The sequence below is a fragment of the Mesoplodon mirus genome (assembly GCF_964341445.2).
Source record: "Mesoplodon mirus genome assembly, chromosome: 20".
NCBI classification, from domain to species: Eukaryota; Metazoa; Chordata; class Mammalia; order Artiodactyla; family Ziphiidae; genus Mesoplodon; species Mesoplodon mirus.
In genome coordinates, this window is record NC_138996.1 from 23,708,998 (window position 1) to 23,733,279 (window position 24,282).

Below are 24,282 nucleotides of genomic sequence, written 5' to 3' on the forward strand. Positions count from 1 at the left end.
CCCATACCTGAGTCACCTATATAATTCATGAAAAATATCATTGGGTCTAGTCATCTCACACCGATTTAAGTGCCTTATGAGGTAACTGAATGTTTTAATGGTTCTATAATAGGAATATCAGCTTCTTTTAAAAAGCTGAAATTGCTGTTAAGGTTTAAAAATACCAAACATGCTATATTTTAAATTAAATTAGCATATTTTAGTCAACTGTATCTTACACAAGTAAGTTATATATTAATGTATTATCCAGAATTAATCATTATCACTGTATACAAAATTAATATTTCAGCTTTGCATAGGACTTCAAGACTAAAATACCACACAAAGTGTGTTTATGTACACTACCTTAAAAAAATATTCAGAATGCTTTTGGTAACAGTTGTCCCATGTGATCAGTAAGAAACTTGAACTGTTCTTGGAGGAAATCTCTCTTTGTTCAGAAGATCTCTGTTTAAGACTACTGTCCTTGAAACAGGACCACCAGATTTGACTCGAGCTGAGCAAAATAGGCAGACAGCTCAAGAAGGAACTGCTTTTGCTATTCTTTGTTAGTGAAGCAAAGTTCTTACAGCCTGAATGTTTTAACGTTCGTTTAACACTTTGTTTATTATTTAAAGTTGCAGGCATAACTGCCTTATTTTTACAACTTAGGAGAGGTCCCCGTAGCCATGTTGCCGATAGATGGGCTTGTCTACAGATGGGAGGGTTCTAATCATGGGATAGTAAGTAATTAAATAATTAAATTATTTGGTTATTTTAGGACAAGCACATCTTTTGTGAATACCATGATTTTAGTATGTACTTGCATATTAAAGTGATAATTTTGTTTCTCTCATTTTAGTTGTGTGCCTGATTGCTTATCATCTACTTTTTGCAATGTTTGTCTGGTCGTATTGGAAAACTATCTTTACATTACCAATGAATCCTTCAAAAGAAGTAAGTTAAAATATTAGTATAGTTATGTCCTAAAGATGGAAGTCTGTAATACTGATGTCTGAAGAATGAGTTTTATGTCTTTTTATTAACGTTGCAAACTTAGTGTAGTGATTTTTATGTTAATGTGTTAATTAAATACTTGAATTTTCACTTGATAAATATTATTTTTGCACTGGATGAGTATTATATTTACAATATTAAATATGTTATATGTTCCATTTCTACTTTAGAGTCAGACACAAGGATGGATGGATGTATAGATAGATAAAAAGATAGAGCTGAAGGTGGACATATTTCTATTATAATTGTCATACTAATGGTGCATTAGTTGGCTGTCAGCCACCAGAAACAACAACAACAAATTAACGACTTAACTAATCTTCTCTACTTTCTTTTTTTTTTTTAATTAATTAATTACTTTATTTTTGGCTGCATTGGGTCTTCATTGCTGCGTGCGGTCTTTCTCTAGTTGCAGCGAGTGGGGGCCGTGCATGGGCGTCTCAGTGCGGTGGCTTCTCTTGTTGCGGAGCACAGGCGCTAGGTGCGCGGGCTTCAGTAGTTGTGGCACACGGGCTCAGTCGTTGTGGCACACGGGCTTAGTTGCTCCACGGCACGTGGGATCTTCCCGGACCAAGGCTTGAACCCATGTCCCCTGCATTGGCAGGTGGATTCTTAACCACTGCGTCACCAGGGAAGCCCAATCTTCTCTACTTTCAAAGTGTAGCTAGTCTACAGCTGTCAGGTACCCAGGCTCCTATCCTGTTGCTCTGACATGTATAGCCTCCATTCCCAACATTACCTCTTGGCCTAAGATGGCTGCTTCATTTCCAGCTATCATGTCTACATTCCAGACAGCAGGCCAGAGAAGGTAGAAAAGAAGAGTCAAAGTAAATGTCCTTCTCTTTAAGGACTTTCTGGAAGTTGCTGATGCCATTTCCACTTACATTTAGAACTTAGTGTTATGGCCGCATTTAATTGCACAGAAGACTGGAAATTTAGTCTTTATTCTCAATGGCCATGTTAACCACGTTAGAAGGAGTAGATATTGGAGGACAACTAGCAGTTTCAGCTACAGAAGGTTTAAAATAGAGTTATACGTTCAAATATGCATTTTGAAAAGATCGTTCCGGCGAACTTTTTGTTTCTGGGTGTTTAATCCTGGTTAAATGTCCTTGAAGCAGAGGAATGTGTTTTACTCATTTTTGTACCCTTGGCACTTAGTCTAGTACATGGTGTTGAACAGAAATAAACTCCGCTCCAGTAATAATAATGTCGTTTTAGTAGGCTAACGTTAAGAAAAAGAAGTCTAGGCATCACTTAGAATTGTTTCCTGAAGTAATCTGTTTGAAATGCAGCAGTGCTCAAAAAGGCCAATAAATATGCTATAGGAACTGGGAAAGGATATTAAAAACAAAACCACAGATATTTGCACAGTATTAATGGCATGCTTGGCTTAGAATGCATTAGGTATAGCCTTTTTTTCTTCTTCTCTCTACTTACGTTTTTTCCTACCTCTTTTTCCTCCCTCCTACCATGTTCTCTTCTTTCCTGTCATCTTTCTTACCCTCATCCTGGCCTTAGTTGTAGGTTTGAAGGAAAATGCTGACTTTTATCATAGGTCATCTCATCCACTCTGGTGGTTTGCCTGGGACCTCTGTGTTGACATGTCCCAGATCTGTTTCTAGCCTGACCTCTCCCACGAATTTCAAATGTATATATCTCCCTGCCAAACATAGCTCCTTGATCACTGCACTGACCCCGCAAACACAACACATCTGAGACTGAGGCCACCACCCTCTCCTTCCCCAAACCGTGACTCATCTGTTTCTTCTACGGGTTAATGCCACTGCCAACCACGTCGTCATTCGAGCCAGAAGCTTGGCATCCTTGCGCCTCCGCCAGCATCCAAATCCTGGAAATGTTTGCACTTCCTAATTGTTCTTTTTCACTTCAAGCCCCTTTCTCTTTATTTTCCATCACTGCCCTAATTCAGAGTCTTGGTCATCTCTGTCATCTGAGACATTGCAGTCTTCTCCGTGGTGTCACCCTTGACAATCTTGCCTGCATTCCCTTCAGAGAATTCTGCAAAAATCCATCCTCCACTCTGCTGCTTGTGTCTATTCAGTGACTCTGCCCATCCCACAGGGTGAAGGCTAGTCTCCCTAGTTTGGCAACGATGACTCTTGTCCAGATTTCTGACTCCTCACTTTGTACTCTAGTAGTTCTTATGTACATGGTTTCCTGTGTACACCATGCCATAGTTTTCTTTCTAGAATATTCTTCCCTCCTTTCTCATCAAAATAATTTTATTTTTATTTATAGTGGCAGCTCCTTCTTGGGCTCCTCGGCTGGTTCCTCATTCTCTCCTGAACTTCTAAAGCATTGGATTATCCCAGAGTTCAATCTCCGACCTCTTCTCTTAGTTGTCTGCATTATGACTTTATATACCATCTCATCGCTTTCAAATTACTCATGAGCCTGATCCTCTCTCCTAAACTCCAGACTCCTTTCCAGCTTCCTATTTGGCATCTAATAGGAATTTCAAATTCAAATTCCAAGTACCTGAAAATAAACTTCTGATTTTCTACTTGCTCCCCAAATCCTTCTGTTCCTACATTTTTCCCATCTCAGTAATGGCAATTCCATCCTTCCAGTTGTTCAGGTCAAAATCCTGGAGTCACCCTTGGCTACTCTTTTTCTCTCAGATGCCACCTCCAATCAATCTGCCAATTCTGTAGGCCATACCCTCAGAGCACCCAAGTGTTAGCTCGTGCCCCTCCATGCTCCTACCGTGGTCCAAGCCACCAGCATCCCTGCTGGTATACGTCCAGGACCCTCTCAGCACGTTTCCCCGCTTTTGTGTTTGCCCTCTTCTGTATATTTTCAGCATGGTACCAGAGTGATCCTTTCAAAACACAAGACAGGGCTTCCATGGTGGTGCAGTGGTTGAGAGTCCGCCTGCCGATGCAGGGGACACAGGTTCGTGCCCCGGTCCAGGAAGATCCCACGTGCCGCGGAGCGGCTGGGCCCGTGAGCCATGGCCACTGAGCCTGCACGTCCGGAGCCTGTGCTCCTCAACGGGAGAGGCCACAACAGTGAGAGGCCCGCGTATTGCAAAATAAATAAATAAATAAATAAATAAATAAATAAATAAATAAATAAATAAAACCAAAACAGAAGACAGTTCCTATTATTCCTCTGCTCAGAACTTTGCTGTCATATCAGAGCTCACTCAGAGTAAAAACCTAATTCTCTACTGTAACCTACCAGGCTGCACATGGCCTGGCCTCGCACCACTTCTCTGACCCTCTGTAATGCTGTTTTAGTCACATTGGTTTCTTGGCTGTTCTGTCAACACACTAAGCATGTGTCTCCTTCAGGGGCCTTGAGAGCTGCTCTTACCCCTTGATCTGGAACACTCTTCTCACAGATAACTGCATGGCCAGGTCCTTCATTTTCTTGCTATCTCTGTGTCTCTGCTCAAGAGTACCTTTCAGGCATTCCATGACCACTTCCTCCAAAATAGCAAAACCCTATCCCTGCATTCCTTCTAAAGCTTACCTTGCTGTATTTTTCTCCATGGCATATCATTCTGTAATTCATGCCATCATCATTTTTTATTACCATCCCTAGAATATAAGCTGTACAACAGCATGCACTGTATCTGTTTTATTCACTAATCCATCACCAGTACCTGGTGTCTGAGCAGTGTCTGACCCTTCAAAGGTACTCAATAAATATTTGTTAAATGACTGGAAGTTGAGAAGTTATGTGTGTAGAGGCAGGTTTGTGTTTATAGCTTTGGCAGAAAGTTGAAGTGACTTTTTTTTTTTTTTTGCGGCACGCGGGCCTCTCACTGCTGTGTCCTCTCCCGTTGCGGAGCACGGGCTCCAGACGCGCAGACTCAGCGGCCATGGCTCACGGGCCCAGCCGTTACGCGGCATGTGGGATCTTCCCAGACCGGGGCACGAACCTGTGTCCCCTGCATCGGCAGGCGGACTCCCAACCACTGCGCCACCAGGGAAGCCCTGAAGCGACTTCTGATTTCTCCGTAAAATTATATGTGAGATCAACAACTAAGAATAATGGGGGAAGTACGTTGACTGAGGTTTTGAAGAGCAGAGAAGGTTTGAAATAGCAGTTAGAGAGGAAAAATGAAATGATAAAAAACGCGGAATTGAGGGAGTAGTGGAGGCTGATGACAGTGAATTTACAGTTTTGTACCAGGCCTTGTTGGATGACTTTTGTACGGAAGACATATACCTTATTTGATTCATATTACTGTAGGAGATGGATATTATTTATTACCATTTTACAGATGGAGCAGCAGGCTTGAATGTGAACTAATTATCCTAAGGCATGAAGCGCTAGTATGTGGCAGAGCTAATAACATTCAAAGCAAGGTCCTTTTGACCATGGAGGCTGCACTCTTGTCACTACACCACGCTCTAGCATGAAGAGTGGACCCCACGTGGGGGGCTGTGGAGGGGATGTGTGCCAGGACATCAGTTGGCGCATGGAGGAAAAAAATAGCCAAACTTGTATTTATATGCTGTTCTTTTATGTTTCTCCTTTTTTAAAGTGTCTTATATAAGATACATACTATATTAGCTAATAGCACATCTATAAATAAGTAAATATGCATGTATTGGCAGTGCAGTCTCAAATTATTTTTTACTGGTAGGGGTACATTATCAAAAGAGTTTGGAGAGTGCTTCCCTGGTGGCGCAGTGGTTGGGGGTCCGCCTGCCGATGCAGGGGACACGGGTTCGTGTCCCGGTCCAGGAGGATCCCACATGCCACGGAGCGGCTGGGCCCGTGAGCCATGGCCGCTGAGCCTGCGCATCCCTGTGCTCCGCAACGGGAGGGGCCGCAACAGTGAGAGGCCCGCGTACCGCAAAAAAAGAAAAAAAAAAAAAAAAAAAGAGAGTTTGGAGACCATTGTCATGAAAGAAAGAGCCCTCGCTTGCTGGTTAAGAATCTTGGGTTATTCCATTAATAAAACGCAAGATCTTGGGCTTAATCTTCTAACTGATTTGCAGCCAGAGACCCCCTCACTTGTAAAATGAGGGTCTTGGACTTCAACTGACAATAAGGTGCTCTTAAGTGCTAAAAATCTTTGGAAAATGGGACTAAAAAAGTAGGAGAAGAGATAATGTAAGAAAATAATGTAAATATTTTCTTGTCACTGTTCAGAGAATATAATTTTTCAATTCATAACATTTTCTCCCGATATTAAAGTAATAGAAAATTATATTTTATTATTATATTTTGAAATTATATTTTGGAATTATATTTTGAAAATGAAGAGTAGGCAGAAAGAAAAAGAAAAAAAAATCCCACCACACTAATTCAGCCAGTTTACATTCTGAATTTCTTTCTGGTTATTTTTCCTAGTGGTATTCAGAGCACACATATTCCAATTTTTTTCATGTAATAGTTCTTCCTTGTTTTATTGTCATTTTTATTAACAACATGATATTCTCACTGAAACACTAGATTTTTAGTCCGATCCCAACTTTTCATGTTATAAACAGCGTTGTTAAAGTGTTTGTTCATAGAGCTTTACCCATATTTTGGGTTATTTTTCTTAATATAAATTCTCAGAAGTAGAATTACTAGACGAAGGAAACTTAAGTCACTTGCCAAATTGTTTCCCAGAATAATTACAGCAATTTCTAAAGCCACCAGTTCTTATCAGAACCTTGGCACTGCATTGCTGCTCTTAAGAAAACTATTGTGAATTTAATAGGGAAAAAAATTTCTACGTTTTAATTTGGACATTTTAGATACTAGTGAGGTTATATTTCAGTTTTTGTCCTAAGTCAAAAACAACTAGCAAAAAGGGAAATACAGTTCTTTGAGTTTTCTGTTTATTATTGGATTCTGGCTTTTTTCTTAATTTGTGCACCCTTTTAAAATTATACTCTCCTTTAATCTGAAAACTGTGTTTGATCCCAGCTGTTGGTTTCTAATATCATTCTCTAAGGAAAGGACAAAGGGCTCCTTGGAGAAATGGCTGATTCTAGAACTAGGGTAGGATATTTTGAAAATGAGCCTGGAGCGTCTTATGCCAAAAAGTAAAAGGTACTCCACAAACTAAAATAAAGTATATTGAGGGTGGTATATCAAAGGGACATAGGATCCAGTTGAAAATGTCCCAGTGACCAAAGCCAGAACAATTTCAGCAGGAAAATAAATAAAATAGTGTTCATTTATAACTCAGAGTATAAAATAAATATCTTTGGGCTTCCCTGGTGGCGCAGTGGTTGAGAGTCCACCTGCCGATGCAGGGGACACGGGTTCGTGCCCCAGTCCGGGAAGATCCCACATGCCGCGGAGCGGCTAGGCCCGTGAGCCATGGCTGCTGAGCCTGCGCGTCCGGAGCCTGTGCTCCACAACGGGAGAGGCCACAAAAGTGAGAGGCCCGCGTACCGAAAAAAATAATAATAATAAAATAAATAAGTAAATAAATAAAATAAATATCTTTGAGTCTACCGATACAAAGAAATGATTGAATGAATACATAAATGGGGAGAAAAGAGAAATCTCTTTTACAGAAGAATTCCGAATCATTTATGTACATACTCTGCCCTCAAGAAGGGGAAGAATAAATCTCCACTCCTTAAATGTGGGCTGCATGTGGTGAGTTCCTTCCAAAGAGTACAGGGTGAAGACAGGGAAGTAATGAGTCACCTTACAGTGGAGAAACCTGAGAAACACTCCCTCAGCCAGGGGATTAAAGTCAGCATCAACAGTGCTAAGTCACACTGACAGTATGTTCCCTTGGTGTGACGTGGTGAGAATGGCACTTTGCCTTTGTGGTCTTCCTCCCCAAAACCCGTAACCCCAGTCTAATCATGAGATAAACATGAGAAAAGTTCCGATAGAGCAGCATCTTACAAAATACCTGATCAGTACTACTCAGAATTGTCAAACTCAACAAAAACAAGGAAAATCTGAAAAATTGTCTCCGCCAAGAGTAACTTAAGGAAACGTGAAAAATAAATGTACTGTGGTCTCCTAGATGGGACCCTGGAACAGAAAAAAAAGATACTCAGTGAAAACTAAGGAAATCTGAATAAACTGTGGACTTTGGTTAATAACAGTGTATCCATATTGATATATTAATTGTCCTAAATGTACCATGCTAATATATGATGTTAGGAATATCAGTAAGTTGATGAGAGGATAGATGGGAACCTTGTACCATTTTCTCAATTTTTCTATAAATCAAAATTGATAAAACGATTTAAACAAAAACAAAGCAGCTTGCATTACTGACCAAAGGACTGCTGCAATCTGGAAGATTGGAGGTCAGGTATATTATCTTTTTCACCCCAGGAGATCTCTCATTCCTTCAGATCTCTACAAATGTCATCTGTCCTCAGATCTGTGATGTGCGTTTGTACATAAAAGTGTTCTGAGGGGGAGAGGACTGCATATTTGGTGCATTCCAAGATAGAACTAGATACTTTCGACATCCATCTTACATAAATAACAATTCCACCAACATTTATTTGGTTTTTAGGACCTGATGGTTGCAGTGTGTTATGTTTATTTATTTATAAAAGTATTAAACATACTAAGGACTCTTCCATTATCACTCACTAGAACTTACCTCTAAAGTTAAAAGGATCCAGAACTCTGTAGAAAATGTCATAAAATGTCGATGGCTTTATTCCTTTTGAGTATAAAGTCTTTTACGAAACTGATTTTCAATGCTAGGTTTTAAATTACTTTTAGAAATGGGCAAGGGAGATATATCTGCCTGAATTATGGGACTGATGGTTCTGACAATGGAAAGTTAGAGATTCGGATACAAAATCACTTTTGCTTTGATATTCAGGGCTCTGACTTAGGCTTCCTGGTACTTGTTCCTTTGTCCATTCCACAGTTCTAGCAGAGGGCTTTACTCTGTGCTAAGCTTGATCCCCTTGTGGGGTTACATGCTTGTGGAAGAGATAGACAAAGGACAAATGAACCAACAAAATAATTTCGAATTATGGTGTGTAGCACAAAGAAATCACACATGGACCTGATGGAGAGTATGGCAAGGGGAAGGAGCAGAATGATCAGGGTCCCTACCCTAGTAAGGCAGTCGTGGAAGTTCTTTGAGAAGATGACATTTAAGCTGAAACCTGCAAAATGAGAAGGAGCCATCCAGAAAGTGTAAGGAATAATGTTCTAGGCAGAGGAATCAACATGTACAAAGTTCATAGATACTTTCTCTAGATCGACCCTACCTTTTCTTGACTACTACAGAATTACAGCATCATTTGATGTTATACATTTTCTACCACTCAAATATTTCCAAACAAGATAAACAGTTCTATAAAGACCATCAGTACACTTACCTGTTTGTCAGTGTTTTCTTTTTTTAAAAACAATGAATAATAGCATGTTTCAAATTTTAAAGTAGTGTCATCAACAGGTGCATGGTGCCCAACCTTGAATTTTTAAGGAAGAAAGAAAATCTGGCAAATCCTCTGATAAACCAATATGATTGCATATGATGCGTCAATAAACAATTTGAATTTTTCTTTGTTAGGTCTTTAATTCTGTTAGTGAGACCTGAATGGTGACAGCTTTCTCATTGCCTCTGCTTCCCAGTGAACTGCTTTTTCAGAGTAACTCTGAAAACAATGGAATAGATTCTAGGAATCCACAATCCAATTGGGAGATAGTTTTCCACCTGTTGGAAATGTGGTTCCCAAACTTTTCTTTGACTCTTAGGTATTTAATCGGCTGCTACTCCTGCCCCAGACTCTAGGATCAGGCTGCAAGGTCCTTTTTTTCTGGGTTTGAGACTCAACACTGCTCACTGCCCTCATGTATATAGTCATGCAATCCGGAAAATTGTGTAAATATATTTCGTTTTATAAACTGAGATTTAAGGTAGCAAGCGAGTGAAGAGCATCTGATAGAACGAATACACCAAGGCTTTATAAATGTGGCCTTCATTTATTTGTTATTCGTATTCATTTGAAAAAGGACTGGTTAAAGTGTAATTTGAAACACTATGAAATTAATAGTAAGCAAATGCTGTGAGCATCTTGCAGGAGGAATATTTAATGTGGAGAATACTTTTTTTCAAATAGCTTTCACAAACTCTTAAGGGGCCTAACTGTAACATACCTACTAATTTAATGTAAGTAAATTTGATATACTAATTTAGAATAATTCATATTATGTCAATTTCTACTTAGAGAAAACTTATTTTTATTTTCTTTACCTTAATGAGTCTGAAATTTTACAACTATATTAAAAATCATGCATTTGTGAATATTATGGTACCTTAAAATTATTTACATTTAGAAGCTGAAGATTTGTTTCTTTTAATTTATTTATTTGTTTTTATTTTTGGCTGTGTTGAGTCTTCGTTGCTGCACGCGGGCTTTCTCTAGTTGTGGTGAGCGGGGGCTACTCTTCATTGCCATGCGTGGGCTTCTCATTGTGGTGGCTTCTCTTGTTGTGGAGCACGGGCTCTAGGCACACGGGCTTCAGTAGTTGTGGCACGTGGGCTCAGTAGTTGTGGCTCGCGGGCTCTAGAGTGCAGGCTCAGTAGTTGTGGCTCATGGGCTTAGTTGCTCTGCGGCATGTGGGATCTTCCCTGACCAGGGCTCAAACCCGTGTCCCCTGCATTGGCAGGTGGATTCTTAACCACTGCGCCATCAGGGAAGCCCTGAAGATTTGTTTCTAATTTTAAAATAACCTCAGTAGAATTATCAACCTCTAAACAAAGATTTTTAATTTTTATTTCTCTGAAAGTAATGATTTAGGTTCAAATATCATGACCTCATTTTCATCAAATTGTTTTTCTCTCCTTCACTGACATACTTAAATCACTTTTTAAAAACTTTTAAAAAATTGTAAAATATGTCTTTACATTCAAAAACCGTATATAAGGCACAGTTTAAAGAATAATAAAATGAAAACAAAAAAAAATGAAAACACCTAAACAATCACCCAACCAAATAGAAGCATTATTTATATTTGAAGTATCTTCTGTGTACTTCTATGTTGTATTTCCCTGCATTTCTCAAGAAGTAACAGCTATCCTGAGTTTTGTGTTAATCATTTCCTTGTTTTAAAAATAATTTTATCATATATACATATCCCTAACCATAATAATATATAGTAGTTTATTTTATATATCTGTTCATCAGTAGGTTGAGAGTCTTGGTTGTACACAGCTGTAGTTCATTAAATGTTAAGTGCCATATAGGATTCAATTATTTGGATAGATCATACTCCAATTTATTTATCTATTCCCCTTTTGATGGACATTTGGGTTGTGTTTAGTTTTTTACATTTTAAACAATGGTGCTGTGAATACCCTTGTACATGTCTCCTGGAGTACATTTATAGGAGTTCAAATAGACTTTTAAAACCATTTTTTTGTGATTATCAAGTTGGAGCCCAAACAAATTTTCATTTTTCTCAAATAAGTATTTTTGTAAATTGGTTGGGCCCAATTGGCAGTATAAGAAGTAAAATCAATGACTAGTTCTTCTGAGTGCTAGAGAATTCATGTAATGATTATCCCTAAGTTAAAACTCACTTAGATGAGAATACATGCTTGATGTATTTGTTTCTATTTTTGTTTTTAATTATAACCAATTGAAAAATGCATCCATTGAACCAAACTTGTTTATTTTGCCATTTCATCTATTAATGTAACTAATATTTGGATAGAACTCTACAGTTTATAAAGCACTTTTACATACCTTATTTCTCTTGAGTTTCACAAACATCTGAGGAAGTAGGTATTATTATTCTTCCCTTTTTTTAGATTTATAAACTAATGATCCATGAGATTAACAGACTTGCCCAGATTTTAAATCTATTACCTCTGAACTTATATGCTATATACTGTTAATATTTTATAAATGCCTCTTTGTGGGTATAGTAGATAAATATGTTATCATTTCTTTGAGAACACTGATTAAGATTTAAATTTCTTCCACAGTTCCATCTCTCTTATGCAGAAAAAGAACTGCTAGAGAGAGAGCCAAGAGGAGAAGCCCATCAGGAAGTTCTTAGGCGAGCAGCCAGAGACCTTCCCATCTACACCAGGACCATGTCTGGAGGTAGAGGATAACGAGTGCTTTGTCAGGATGGGTTGTGGTGATGGTTAGAAAGCATATCTATACTTGAAACTGTCAAGCACTCATTGAAACACATTGTGCTTCAGCTTGGATTATTATTAAATCTCTCCTGTTCAGTCCCATAAAACAGAATGGAAACATGAGTAATGCTATGGCACAGAGATCTCAACCAAGTCAGAACTGACTTTACTTCTATTCTGCCTTCCTAGCTGTGACTCAGTGGAGATGTTAGAACTGCTGAAACTTGATTTGTAGTTACGTTCATTTTTTTTTTTTTTTTTGCGGTACGCGGGCCTCTCACTGTTGTGGCCTCTCCCGTTGCGGAGCACAGGCTCCGGATGCGCAGGCTCAGCGGCCATGGCTCACGGGCCCAGCCGCTCCGTGGCATGTGGGATCTTCCCAGACCGGGGCACGAACCCGTGTCCCCTGCATCGGCAGGCGGACTCTCAACCACTGCGCCACCAGGGAAGCCCTACGTTCATTTTTAAAGTTTTAATTCCTATTCTTATTTAATTCAAAAGAGCAGTATCTGTTATGAACATAACATTGATAATCTTACATAAATTTAAAACTTAGTATGTAAATTATACAAAACTTAATTCGGATATTGATAAAATTTCTTTATCTTTAAAATTTATGTTGTTTTTTTTTTTACAAAAGCAACTCAATAAATCTCATTTACTTGGACTAAGATTTTTAAGGTAATTTAACAGCTATCTAATTAAAGAATTGTCTTAAAAACTGACACACATGGACTACTGGTACTTGCCCACAGAGGCTCACCCAGAAAGAAACCCTCTGACTTAAATGTATCCTGTCCCTTTCAGTGGCCACTAGCCCCATGTGGTTGTTGAGCACTTAAAACGTGGCTAGTCCAAATTGAGATGTGCTTTAAGTGTAGAACACACAACTAGTTTCCAAGACTTGGTATGAAAAAAGGACTGTAAAATACCTCGTTAATATTTTTATATTATTTATATTTGTTTCTAACTCACTTTAGAGTCATAATTGAATATAACGCTAAGCTTCACACTTGATTTTTTCCTGTTGTTTTTACTGTTTCTCAATGAGCAAGTGGTCATCCCCTGATTTAATATTATGCCACTGGTTCTATCCCATAAAGAGAGCGATGTGCTTATGTATGTTTACATATGTTTACCCTGTATAAGCCTAAACTAGTATTGAGGAAATTTAAGCCCCCTAAAAATAAGTTACTACACAAGTTGCCAAAACTAGTTAATGGCGGTGACAGTATTAGGTGCAAAACTCTCATCTCCTCATTCCTAGTGAAGTGCTTTTTCTACTAGACCCCTTGCTACACCACATTAAGACCAAGGAGGGAAGTATAAGTCATACCAGGATAAAGTATTACTATTCGTTAATAACAACTATCCTTTGGATTTATAAGTTATCTCCTTGTGTGGGTTATGTACTGGTGAGGCTGTCATCTCTTGTATGCCTGTCTCCTGGGATGAACTTATGTTTCTCAATATCTGTGACAGTCTGGAACAGAACCTGAACTTCCTGATACAGTCTTTCTATTTTTAGTGCAAAAATTCTGGATGCATGCTAAAATCAATATTAACAGACTAGAGTCACTGACTCACAGAAAGTATAATAGATAATAATGCTGGTGTGATTGGTCTCCTTCTGGAGCATGTGGAATGTAAAGGTAATCATGATGCAGAAAGGACGTCCAGTGGAGCAGCCACAGTACCCCCAAGGCAGGAATGTGAACAGGGTCCTTCTCACCCCATCCCCAGCCAAGACCCTTGGGTTGTTTGGATAACTTCCTTCTTCACCCTGCGAAAAGCCATGGACTAAAGCAGCTGAAAGGCTCCGTTGATGTTCATGCACTTTATACGTCTTAAGAGAACTGAAGAAAGTAGATGGCAATATAATTTGGGGTTTTCCTATTCATTCTAAATCCACAGTCCTTCCTCCAAACCTAAAAGAGAAAAATACCAGCTGCCTATACACTGACTGCTGTACACAGAGAACAAATTCAACCATATACGGACTTGGGTGTAGGGTGTAGTGAGGCAGGTATTAAGTCTCCTCATCTCACTTCTGTTTGTCCTGTGCTTTCTTCTGATCCAGCCATCTCCTGCTTTCTTACCGGGTTCTCCAGACTCTATTATATTATTATTTATTTTTATTTTTATTAATGAGGACTATTTGCTTTTTTAGCTCTCCCTTGCTATCGATCCTTTCCTACAAAAAACTATTTGTAGATTTTTTGACAAGGAAGGTAACCATTAGAAGTGAGGTAATTAGTTTATCGTTTTGCACACAGATGTTGGTAATGTTTCCTTTTCAACATGTAGCAAAAAAGTTTTAAATCACACAATACATGAATAAATTCTCAAAAAATTCAAGCAAGACAGTTAAAATAAAATGCTCCCTCCGCTGTTAAGACTTTTTAAGTGATAACTAGATGGCTCATTTAAAATTCCAGTGGGATGATTTTAGTTGAATATAATATGGCACATGTGGAGTGTTTTTTTATTATAAGACTAAATTTCTGTTTCTAAAAGACAGTAAACAAAACCTTTTTCTACATTGTTTTGATTTCTTGTGAGTTATTGCCCACTTTAATTTGAAAGGTTTTTTTACCCCAGTGTACTTTAGAGATAATCACCACTTGGAGAGAATCTAGCATTGCCCACCAAAACTCACCTGGAAATTCTGTGACTTTAGACCCATGCTGCCCGGTATGGTAACCACTAGTCTTTATGTTGTGATTACTGACAACTTAAAATGTGACCGTAAGTGTAAAACACATAACAGGTTTCAAAGGCTTGGTATAAAAACAAGTAAAGTATGTCAGTAATATTTTATATTAATTATATGTTGAAATAATATTTTGGATATATTAGGTGAAATAAAATATATCATTAAAATTAATTTCCCCTGTTTCTTTTTACTTCTTTTAACGTAGCTCCTAGAGAATTTAAAAGCACTCATGTGGCTCACATTATATTCCTTCTGGACAACACCGCCTCACACTTTGATACTTCGCATGAGCCAGTGATACCTTAGAGCTTCACTTGGGATGTACCTGTGAGGCTCCTTCATTCAGGAGATGAGCAGGCCATGCCATCCATCTCTGGAATTTCTGAAAAAGAAAGTTATAAGGGGATGATTAAGGAATTATTTCAATATTGAAAACAACTCCATCTAGGCCTCGTTGTCTTCAAAATAAACCTCATTTTATTCTTAGTTTATAACAACCATTTCTGTTTTTTAGAGATTATAGTATTAGCTAATATAATCTTGGTAACTGCTTGTTGCAAGTATTTTTTCCAAATTTTAAGTTCATTAGTATTGGTTTTGCTGGTCCTACTGGACTGCCCACTTAACTGATCTCCTGTAATTTTGGCAGACTGAGTGCATCCTGTCAGATGCCTGTGTCCTGGAGGAGCCTCTCCAGATCAGTCCTCCATAATTGTCTCTGATATCTGTATTAGAGGAGAAAGGGTCAGGACTTCAGTCACAAGAATTAAAATTCTCTATTGGAAATACCTCTTGCAATACTCACTTCTAATCTTGTATCTCACCCAGCAGAAAAGATGTGAGTGCTTTCCCAATTCAAGCAACCAATTGAGTTTATTCACAAATTTCTGAAATGTGTTTTCTCAAAAAACTTCTAGAATGTGGTTGTATCCTCCCCTAGTTATCCTGGCAGGGTACTGGAAATGAATGGATTTAGTCGAGGGAGACATTCTGTTTACTTTGATAGAAATGGACATGGTTGCACCCTTTGTGAATCTTACTGTGACTGCTTTATAATTCTGTAGTATACTTATAGTTGAGCGTGCCTTAGAAACATTTCCCCCAAAGATTTTCTATTTTTGGGAAACCTCTCCAGAGAACTGAGGCTATAGGCAAATCATTCCATTTTTGTATTTATGCAGTCGGGTATGTCATATTTACCGAATTTAAATTCATTATGCTTTTTAGAATTTAAATTTGGATAGATGATTAAAAGCTATTTAAGTGTGTATTCAATTCACTGTTAAATCTAAGGCTAAGTGGAACTCTTTGTTCATAGCAATCCGCTACTGTGACAGATGCCAACTTATAAAACCAGATCGCTGCCATCACTGTTCCGTCTGTGATAAGTAAGAAAACCTTTTACTTCTAAAATGTCTACATGCTGGTGGTCTTTTTATTTAATATGTTTCTTTTCTCACCGCTTTCCACATCATTTCCTTTTCTCCTTATTCATGCTTCTCAGACCTTTCTTTAGGAAGTATAACCAGCATAGTCCCTTGCATTAATATGAGTGTGGCTGAGGGCCAAGATTGGTTGCCCCCCTCCCCCCAGATTTTCGCTGATATGAATGAAGTGCATGATTTTTCGCAGCTCATACTTGGCTGGTTCTAGTTGACAAGTACTTCTTTATAAAGATAACTCAATTGGCTTCATGACAGTCACATGTTATTATATGCTTATACTACAAGGACAGTACTACTTGGCTTAAGGTTGGATATTAACGGAAAAGCTTTACCCAGACTTTCTATAAATCTGTTGACATTTTGCACTTTATCTTTAGCATAAGAGTTGTATATTACCATACTGCTTGTTTTTAGAAAATTATTTTATTTGCATCTAAAAGTATGTAGATTTTGAATTTAAAGTTCTACTGTTGGATTGTCTAGAATTGGCCATAGTGTGTTTATTTTAGATGGAGCCTTTGGCTACTGTTCAGTTTTTAGATAAGTAAATAACTTTGCAATGTTTTACTCACCACGACTCTTTTGAAATAGTATTTCCTCTTTATAATGTATTGGGATAAAAATTTGATGGGATGTTGAGTTTTGTACGTGTGATTTTTTTTAGATGTATTTTGAAGATGGATCATCATTGCCCATGGTGAGTATGGCTCTATACTTAAAGAAATTTCTGTCCTTTATAACATAACAAGTTGAATCATAGATCTATTTAAATCTTTTTATAAATGAAATTTTGCCTTAGCTGACCTAGTAGGACCTTTCAGATTAAGTTTCTAGTATTTGTTTAGTTAGCTCAAAAGAGCCTTTATTCAGGAGAGTTTCCGTGAAATAATTTTAACACCAGTAGGTTAACAATGTAAAAGTTATTTTCTCATATTTGCTCAGAGCAACTGGTTTTCTTTGTATGCACATGCATCAACACAGAGATTCTAAAATACTTCTCAGAAATGACACCAAAACGTACACATAAATTATACACGATACTGCACTCAAAGTTTCTAATAAAGAATGAATTCATCTAGAGCTTTCACAATCTATTTTAAATAAAACTTAACATTTAGGAGTAGAATAGGAAATACACAAATACACACATATGTTTAAACAAGGGTTTCCCCTTAGAATTCATTAATATTTTTTTAAAAAGTCTAAATCATGAAATTAGATAACTTAATAGAGGATTATTTGAAAGATCTATTTAACTAATGAAGGTTGATTTTTCTACCTTATAATTCTTCATCTCAATGTGCACATCCCTGTGACAACCACGCTAAAGTTGCCAGCCAGGTCGGATTTAGACATCAAGCATGATCATTCTAAAAGCCTTATCTTCTTTCAGGGATGGCACTAGGGAAAGGTAGACGTGCCCACAAATCTACACCAGGGGTAGGTGGAAACATACATAGTAAATGGTTATCTTAGCTGCCGGAAACAACAGAGGAATGTCGGGTTTGCAATGTTATTTCTCTCTCTCCAGGGTAGCCCATACTTTTCTTCACCTAGACTTTCTGCTTTAACATGTCAAGGCTAGTTAATGCCTGTGAGAATAACGCTCCTCTCAGAGGAAGTTGTAGGTAAATCCCCTCTCTTTGGAGCATTAGTTTCCATTTGAGGTCATTCTTTGGCTTTCCTCATTCTTTCCTTCATTCCATTCACTCTCTTCTCTTTCTCAGTGAGTCCTTTCCCCCTGATATCTCCAATTATACGTTTTCTTAGTCCTCATTATACTCCTCTGTTGATCCTTCTAGTAACACCTGCTGTCAGTCCCTCCCCGCCGCCACCATATCCCCACCATCCACATCTGCATTCTCTGCACCTGCAGTGGACAGTTCCCAAGCCCACCCACTGCTCCCACTTTGGGCACTGCCTTTTCTTTGCTTCTCTGCCTGAGGGCTCTCTTATGTCTGGGGGGTCTGTTCAGCTCATAATCCAGGCAATTCAGAAGTGCCAGGGCATTAATGCTTCCAGAGGCCACTCTCACCCAGTGAGGGACTGGCCAGGAACACATGCTTTCTTGGCTTTTCTCCTCCTTTCTGGATAGCTGGGTGGTCTAGCTGTGATTGAGCAGAGTGGTAAAGAAATCAGGGGCATAGAGTTCACTCCCATTTTCCATCTTTTTTTTTTTTTTTTTTTTGCGGTACGCGGGCCTCTCACTGTTGTGGCCTCTCCCATTGCGGAGCACAGGCTCCAGACCGCAGGCTCAGCAGCCATGGCTCATGGGCCCAGCCGCTCCGCGGCATGTGGGATCTTCCTGGATCGGGGCACAAACCCACGTCCCCTGCATCGGCAGGCGGACTCTCAACCACTGCGCCACCAGGGAATCCCCCGTTTTCCTATCTTAAAGTAAGAATGGATAGTGATGATAAGCAATGGAGAGCTGGAAACAGGATTAATCCCAAGCTAGTGCACACCTATAAAGCTTGCCATGCCCTTGCTATCCTCAGAAAATTACACAAATAGAAAGGATGATTTACTATAATAGCAGTCTTTCTGGTTTTTTTTTTTAATTAATTAATTTATTTTTGGCTGCATTGGGTCTTCATTGCTGAGCACGGGCTTCTCATTGCGGTGGCTTCTCTTGTTGCGGAGCGTGGGCTCTAGGCACGCGGGCTTCAGTAGTTGTGGCTCGTGGGCTCAGTAGTTGTGGCTCACGGGCTCTAGAGCACAGGCTCAGTAGTTGTGGCGCACGGGCTTAGTTGCTCTGCGGCATGTGGGATCTTCCCGGACCAGGGCTCGAACCCGTGTCCCCTGCATTGGCAGGCAGATTCTTAACCACTGCGCCACCAGGGAAGTCCTGATAGCAGTCTTCCTAAACCTGAAATTAATTTAGCTTTAAAAGAAACATAGCATAATTGGATAATCTTTTAAATTTTGACAGACCCTATTAAATAAGGGGAACAGATGTGACCCTAGAGTTTTTTAAAAATGGGTTCAGATTAGATGTCTATACACTACCTGTTGTTACCTTCACGCTGCGTGGCAACGTGGAAGAAGTTGAATGGACTGACTGCAGTGCCTTTCAGCTTCTGCGTTGCTGCTTCTCTGCACTGTCACCTCCTGCGCTGCAGCCACTGCCCCAGCCACCATCCAGATCCGGGCACTCCCTTGCAGAAAGCAGTAGCCAGGTTGACTTGTGAAGGGTTTGGTGCCGAGGACCTAATATTCCCCTGGTGCCAGCAGAATGGAGCAGCCATGTTATTTATTTTAAATTTCAAATTAAATTTTTAAATGAAAAAATGTACAGATGATACACACTCGCAGTTCTAAATTCAAAAAGAAAAGGTGCAGGTGTTCTTCTTAGCCCCTCCTCCCCACCTTCTTCCACTCCTCACAGGGAACCAGTGTTGGTTGCTAAATGTCACGTGTGCTTTTCAGATATAAATCTGTATGTGTGTGTGTGTTTAATATTTTTTATACACACAAGAAAATTTTTACACACTTTTTTAACACAAGTGTTTGCCTTATGGACTGGGTCTCTGCCTTTTTTTCCCTTCACTTAATATATCCTGGAAATTGTTTCATATCAGTATATAAAAGATCTTTTTTACAGCCATTATGTGAATGTGTAACAGTCACTTACTAAGACCTTTAGTATGTTCCCAAACTGTGGGGAACCTTTTTATCCAGGTCTTGTGTATGATTTTGAAGTTCAGTATCTGTCAACTTTTAGTGTTGGAAAAATCATAGAGCCATACCTCTTCTGTTCTCAGTGACTTCAGCATATCTGCTGTGGCCAGTTAAGAGTACCCATCAGGGTGCAGGGGGTCAACCTCACACTTCTTTTTTAACTAAAGTAGAGATCCTGTAGTATTTGCCTTATTGGGTTTCCTATCAGAGAAGTGCTTTTTCTTTTAATATAAATTTTTCATTTATCAATTAATTATATTCACAATATACCTTGACATGCTTGCTAGTGGTTAGGTAGCACTAATTAAATTAAATAATTTTAGCCTCAGTTTATTGAGTGCCTGTAATGTCTAAAGATGATATATCCATATATCTGTAAAAATCTGTAATCCTTATAACAGTGACAGATATTATTAGAAATTACTTGTTTCATTTTAAAGAAGAGGAAAGTGAGCCTCAGATAAAGAGTGGGCTTAAAGTCATATAGCAAGTTTTTTGGACTTTAGAGGCTACTTTCTTTCCATCTTTTTTTTTTTTTTTTTGTATTATGTTCTTTTTCCAATTTAGACTCAGAAAGCAATTTCCCTAAAACAGGGCCAAGAGCTGTTTACCCTGAATTTAAACAACATTTAAGGTATATTTACCTAGAATGTGTTTTATTTCTCCATGTAAAGTCATTCAGACTCAGAAACATGCACTTCCTTTTCAAATTGAGTCTACAGAGTAGTAGGCAGTTAAAATGTCTAACCAAAAGCTGTCACGATGAGACTAAGATGTTATTAAAAATAAATATTATTACTCTATTTCCTCAAGTTCAAAGTACCTATCAAACTCTAAAATACCCGGTCTTTATTTACTGACTTTCTCCTGTTTCCTGGCTCTGACATGGCAAATTACACCATGACCCTAAGTAGAAGTTAAAGTAAGCTAAATTACATGTTGTAAAATCTACGTTCAAAATCATTTTCCTTTCTATAAAAATGCTATTTGTCATCTAATACAAAAGCTGCTTCTTACATTCCTGCAGGAAGAGGAACAGTCTTTCCTATCCCTTCTCACTTTCCCCTCGTCCACAAAAGAGTCCTTGTCTCCATCCACATGTCCCGTCTCAACGCACCCAGCCTTTGTCTGCCCGTTCTCTCCTCTTGAAACCAACGCACGGAAGCACAGGGAATATCCTATATCCTTTTGTGACAGAATACATTTAGGCTAGGCTAGTATGGAACTGTTTGCAGTATTATTTCTTGCCATTATTTCGTTCAGATGTCGTAAGAGGCAATCTCAGTAACTGGTTTGCACTCACACTGGAATCTGTAGATCTGCACATGTTACTGTTTCCCTACAGCGTGCACCCACAGTTTTGCCTTCTTTATGCATTTGTCGTACACAATACCCTTAAGTTCCAAAATTACTAAATCTAATGCTGTTCCCTTCGCCTTATATTTTTTAAGGTAGAAGATGTACACATTTTCCATTTTTGTTCCAAATTTCTGTTTATTCATAAGCCCAGTGTTTGACTTTTGAATTTTTTTAATTACAAACATTTTTTTAATTGTACGAACACTTACCACGAGCTCTATCCTCTTAGCAAATGTTTAACTCCACAGTACAGTTTGCACAGTGTTGTACAGCAGATCTAGAACTTATTCATCTTGTGTAACTGAGTAAACATTTTTCATGTGAACATAGTTTCACCTTAAGAGAGAAAGAAAAATGTTTCAGTTTATTGGCGAAGTCAGTAGAGAGCAAGATTACCTTATACTAACATTAGAGTAGGAACAAAGGTGTTTGAGGGGAGGAAACACCTATGTGTTCTATGCAATGAGTTTATTATACCAATTAACAAAGTGAACCCGTGAAGATAGCAGCCAGTTCCACTTAGTTGTTGTGTCACATTTATACATTATCTAGGAATTCTCTTGTCTTTATGAAAAGGGGGGGAAAAGCTTTGATAGAAAAAGTGTGACTTTAAAGTATGAGCTGTATTTGTATTTATGTTTATTGGTACAGTAGTTTGAATTCTTACCACCCCTCTTACCAAACAGAGTGATTTCAGAATAAGGACTGAGAATTATATATCTCCATTTTTGGAATCATAACATATAAAGCTGGCTCTCAGAAAGGATCTCAGAGCGCTTGTTTGACAGATAAGGAAAATGAAATTCTTAGAGACGATGGCACTTTATCAGGGCCACATAGTTATTTAGCATCAAATGTGCACGACGACCTGGCTCTCTGGTTCCCAGTCCTGTTTCTTTTCTTAAACCTACCACTTAATATGCTTTGATAATCTGGTTGCTTCAGTGCTATACTGACGGCATGCAAGTAGTCTCTGAAGAAACTTCATCTGATTTGGGAAAACTTGAAAGATTTTTAAATTACTTAATCATAGTTAGAAATCAAACCCAAAGGTAACACAGAGAAGAACTTAGAAAATTCCTTTTATCTGCTTGGTATTAGTAGATTTCTCACAGTATCTATGCTTAAGGCATGTGTTTATTTGTATAACTGGACAGGATATACAGGGGTCATGATTGATTAAAGCAGTATTACATATATATCAAATTTTAAAAATCTGAACATAGAAATTCCTTTTTAGTGAAGTGGATTTTTTAATGTTTGTATGTATAAAGAAATCTTCTGAGTTATGCTTAAAGAAATGCCAATAAATTTTAAATGTTAGGAAACAAAATACTTGTATTAAGGTTGAGCATATGTATACCTAGGGTGACAATGTAAAACTCATTGAAAATGTTGTTTTTGTTTTGTTAACAGGGTGAACAATTGTGTTGGATTTTCAAATTATAAATTTTTCCTCCTTTTCTTGGCTTATTCTCTGCTGTACTGCCTTTTTATTGCTGCTACAGATTTACAGTATTTTATCAAATTTTGGACCGTAAGTCATTACCTTGGTGACTTTTTTGGTATACAAAAATACATATTATAGATTTTCAGTAGTGAATTAATCCAGACACTAATTTTATAGAAGAGAGCTAACTTATATATAGTCAGTCCTCATTATTCGCAGATTCTGTGTTTGTGAATTCACCTACTTGCTAACATTTATCTGTAACCTCAGAGTCAATACTCAGCGTAGCTTTTGTGGTCATTTGCAAACATGCACAGAGTAGGGAAAATGTGAGTCGCCCATGTGCACATTTCTAGTTGAGATCAAACCAGAGGACCTGCTGCCTTCCTGTTGGAACTCACATACTGTAAATAAGCGTGCTTTTTCATTTTATTTAGTGCCATGTCTTTTGCAATTTTTGTGCTTTTTTGTTGGTGATTTCATTGTTTAAAAGGTCTTCAAGCCTAGCGCTGAAGTGCTGTCTAGTGTTTGAGCAGAAGAAGAGACTGAGATGTGCCTGACGGAGAAAATACATGTGTTTAGTGTTTAGATAAGCTTCCTTCAGACCTGAGTTATGGTGCTGGTGGCTGTGAGTTCTGTTATTTAATATGCATTAAATAAGGTATAAATTAGGTTTTATAAGCAGAAACACACAGAACAAGGTTACGTATTGATCATTTGACAAAAATATTGTGACCAGAGGCTTACAGGACCCTAACACTGTATCTTCCCTGGAGAAATGGTTCAGGATTCACAAATTCAGTGTTCATGGCAACTTTATAGAACAGCACCACTGCGAATAACGAGAATTGACTATATAAGAAGAATTTTTTTCTTAGTATTGAAAAATAGAAGTATTTCTTTATGTGTAAAACGATTATTAAACTACTATACCTATAATGTCCTGAATTGTTATTAGGTATTGTATATGCTTTAGGCAGCTCATTTGTTTTCTTCACTGTATATTTTAAACGTAAGCAAAATGAAATTAGAACTATGTGTTTTAAATACCCGAAGATATTCCTTACGAACACCAAACAATGGTAAAAAAACAGTTATCCCCTGCCAGGGTTGCTTTATTACATTCATTAAATTATCCTTTATTATGGTAAGGCTTTCTGAATTGCTAGATCACTGATGTGAGATTTGAACCACATTCAATACTAAAGATTTGTTGAATCCTGTTATGTGCCAGTTATATTGCTAAGTGCTAGGAATCCACTGGTGAATGAACATGGCCTAGCCTTCAGGGATACTTCCAGTGTCCAGCTGGAAGAAAGGTCTCTAATGAGTGTCTGAGAGCCTGTGGCCTCACTGCTCCTCATTCCTGTGGATGGTTTTATTTCCAAACCACAAACAAATTTGTGAAGGAACGACTGGTTTTCACTGTGATGACTCTGCTGTCAAAAGCTATCAGTGAGATCTTGTGACCTGGGTCAATCTGACAGGTACTACAGGATATTGAAACAGAATATCAGAAGGGGACACGTCCTGGCAGCTCTGGTGCTTCACTAGGTGTCCCCAA

The 24,282-nt window shown here is 38.3% G+C and overlaps 1 protein-coding gene across 2 annotated transcripts in view; it reads left to right on the top strand.

The window, feature by feature from the left end:
* Positions 1-24,282, top strand: part of ZDHHC2 (zDHHC palmitoyltransferase 2) — a 69,195-nt gene that overhangs the window by 29,389 nt on the left and 15,524 nt on the right. For both annotated transcript variants that reach the window (XM_082608741.1, XM_082608740.1), the window contains exons 3-7: positions 842-936; positions 11,909-12,029; positions 16,102-16,171; positions 16,893-16,925; positions 22,685-22,805. In XM_082608741.1, coding sequence (XP_082464867.1) covers positions 842-936; positions 11,909-12,029; positions 16,102-16,171; positions 16,893-16,925; positions 22,685-22,805 — 440 coding nt within the window. The remainder of the gene's footprint in view (positions 1-841; positions 937-11,908; positions 12,030-16,101; positions 16,172-16,892; positions 16,926-22,684; positions 22,806-24,282) is intronic.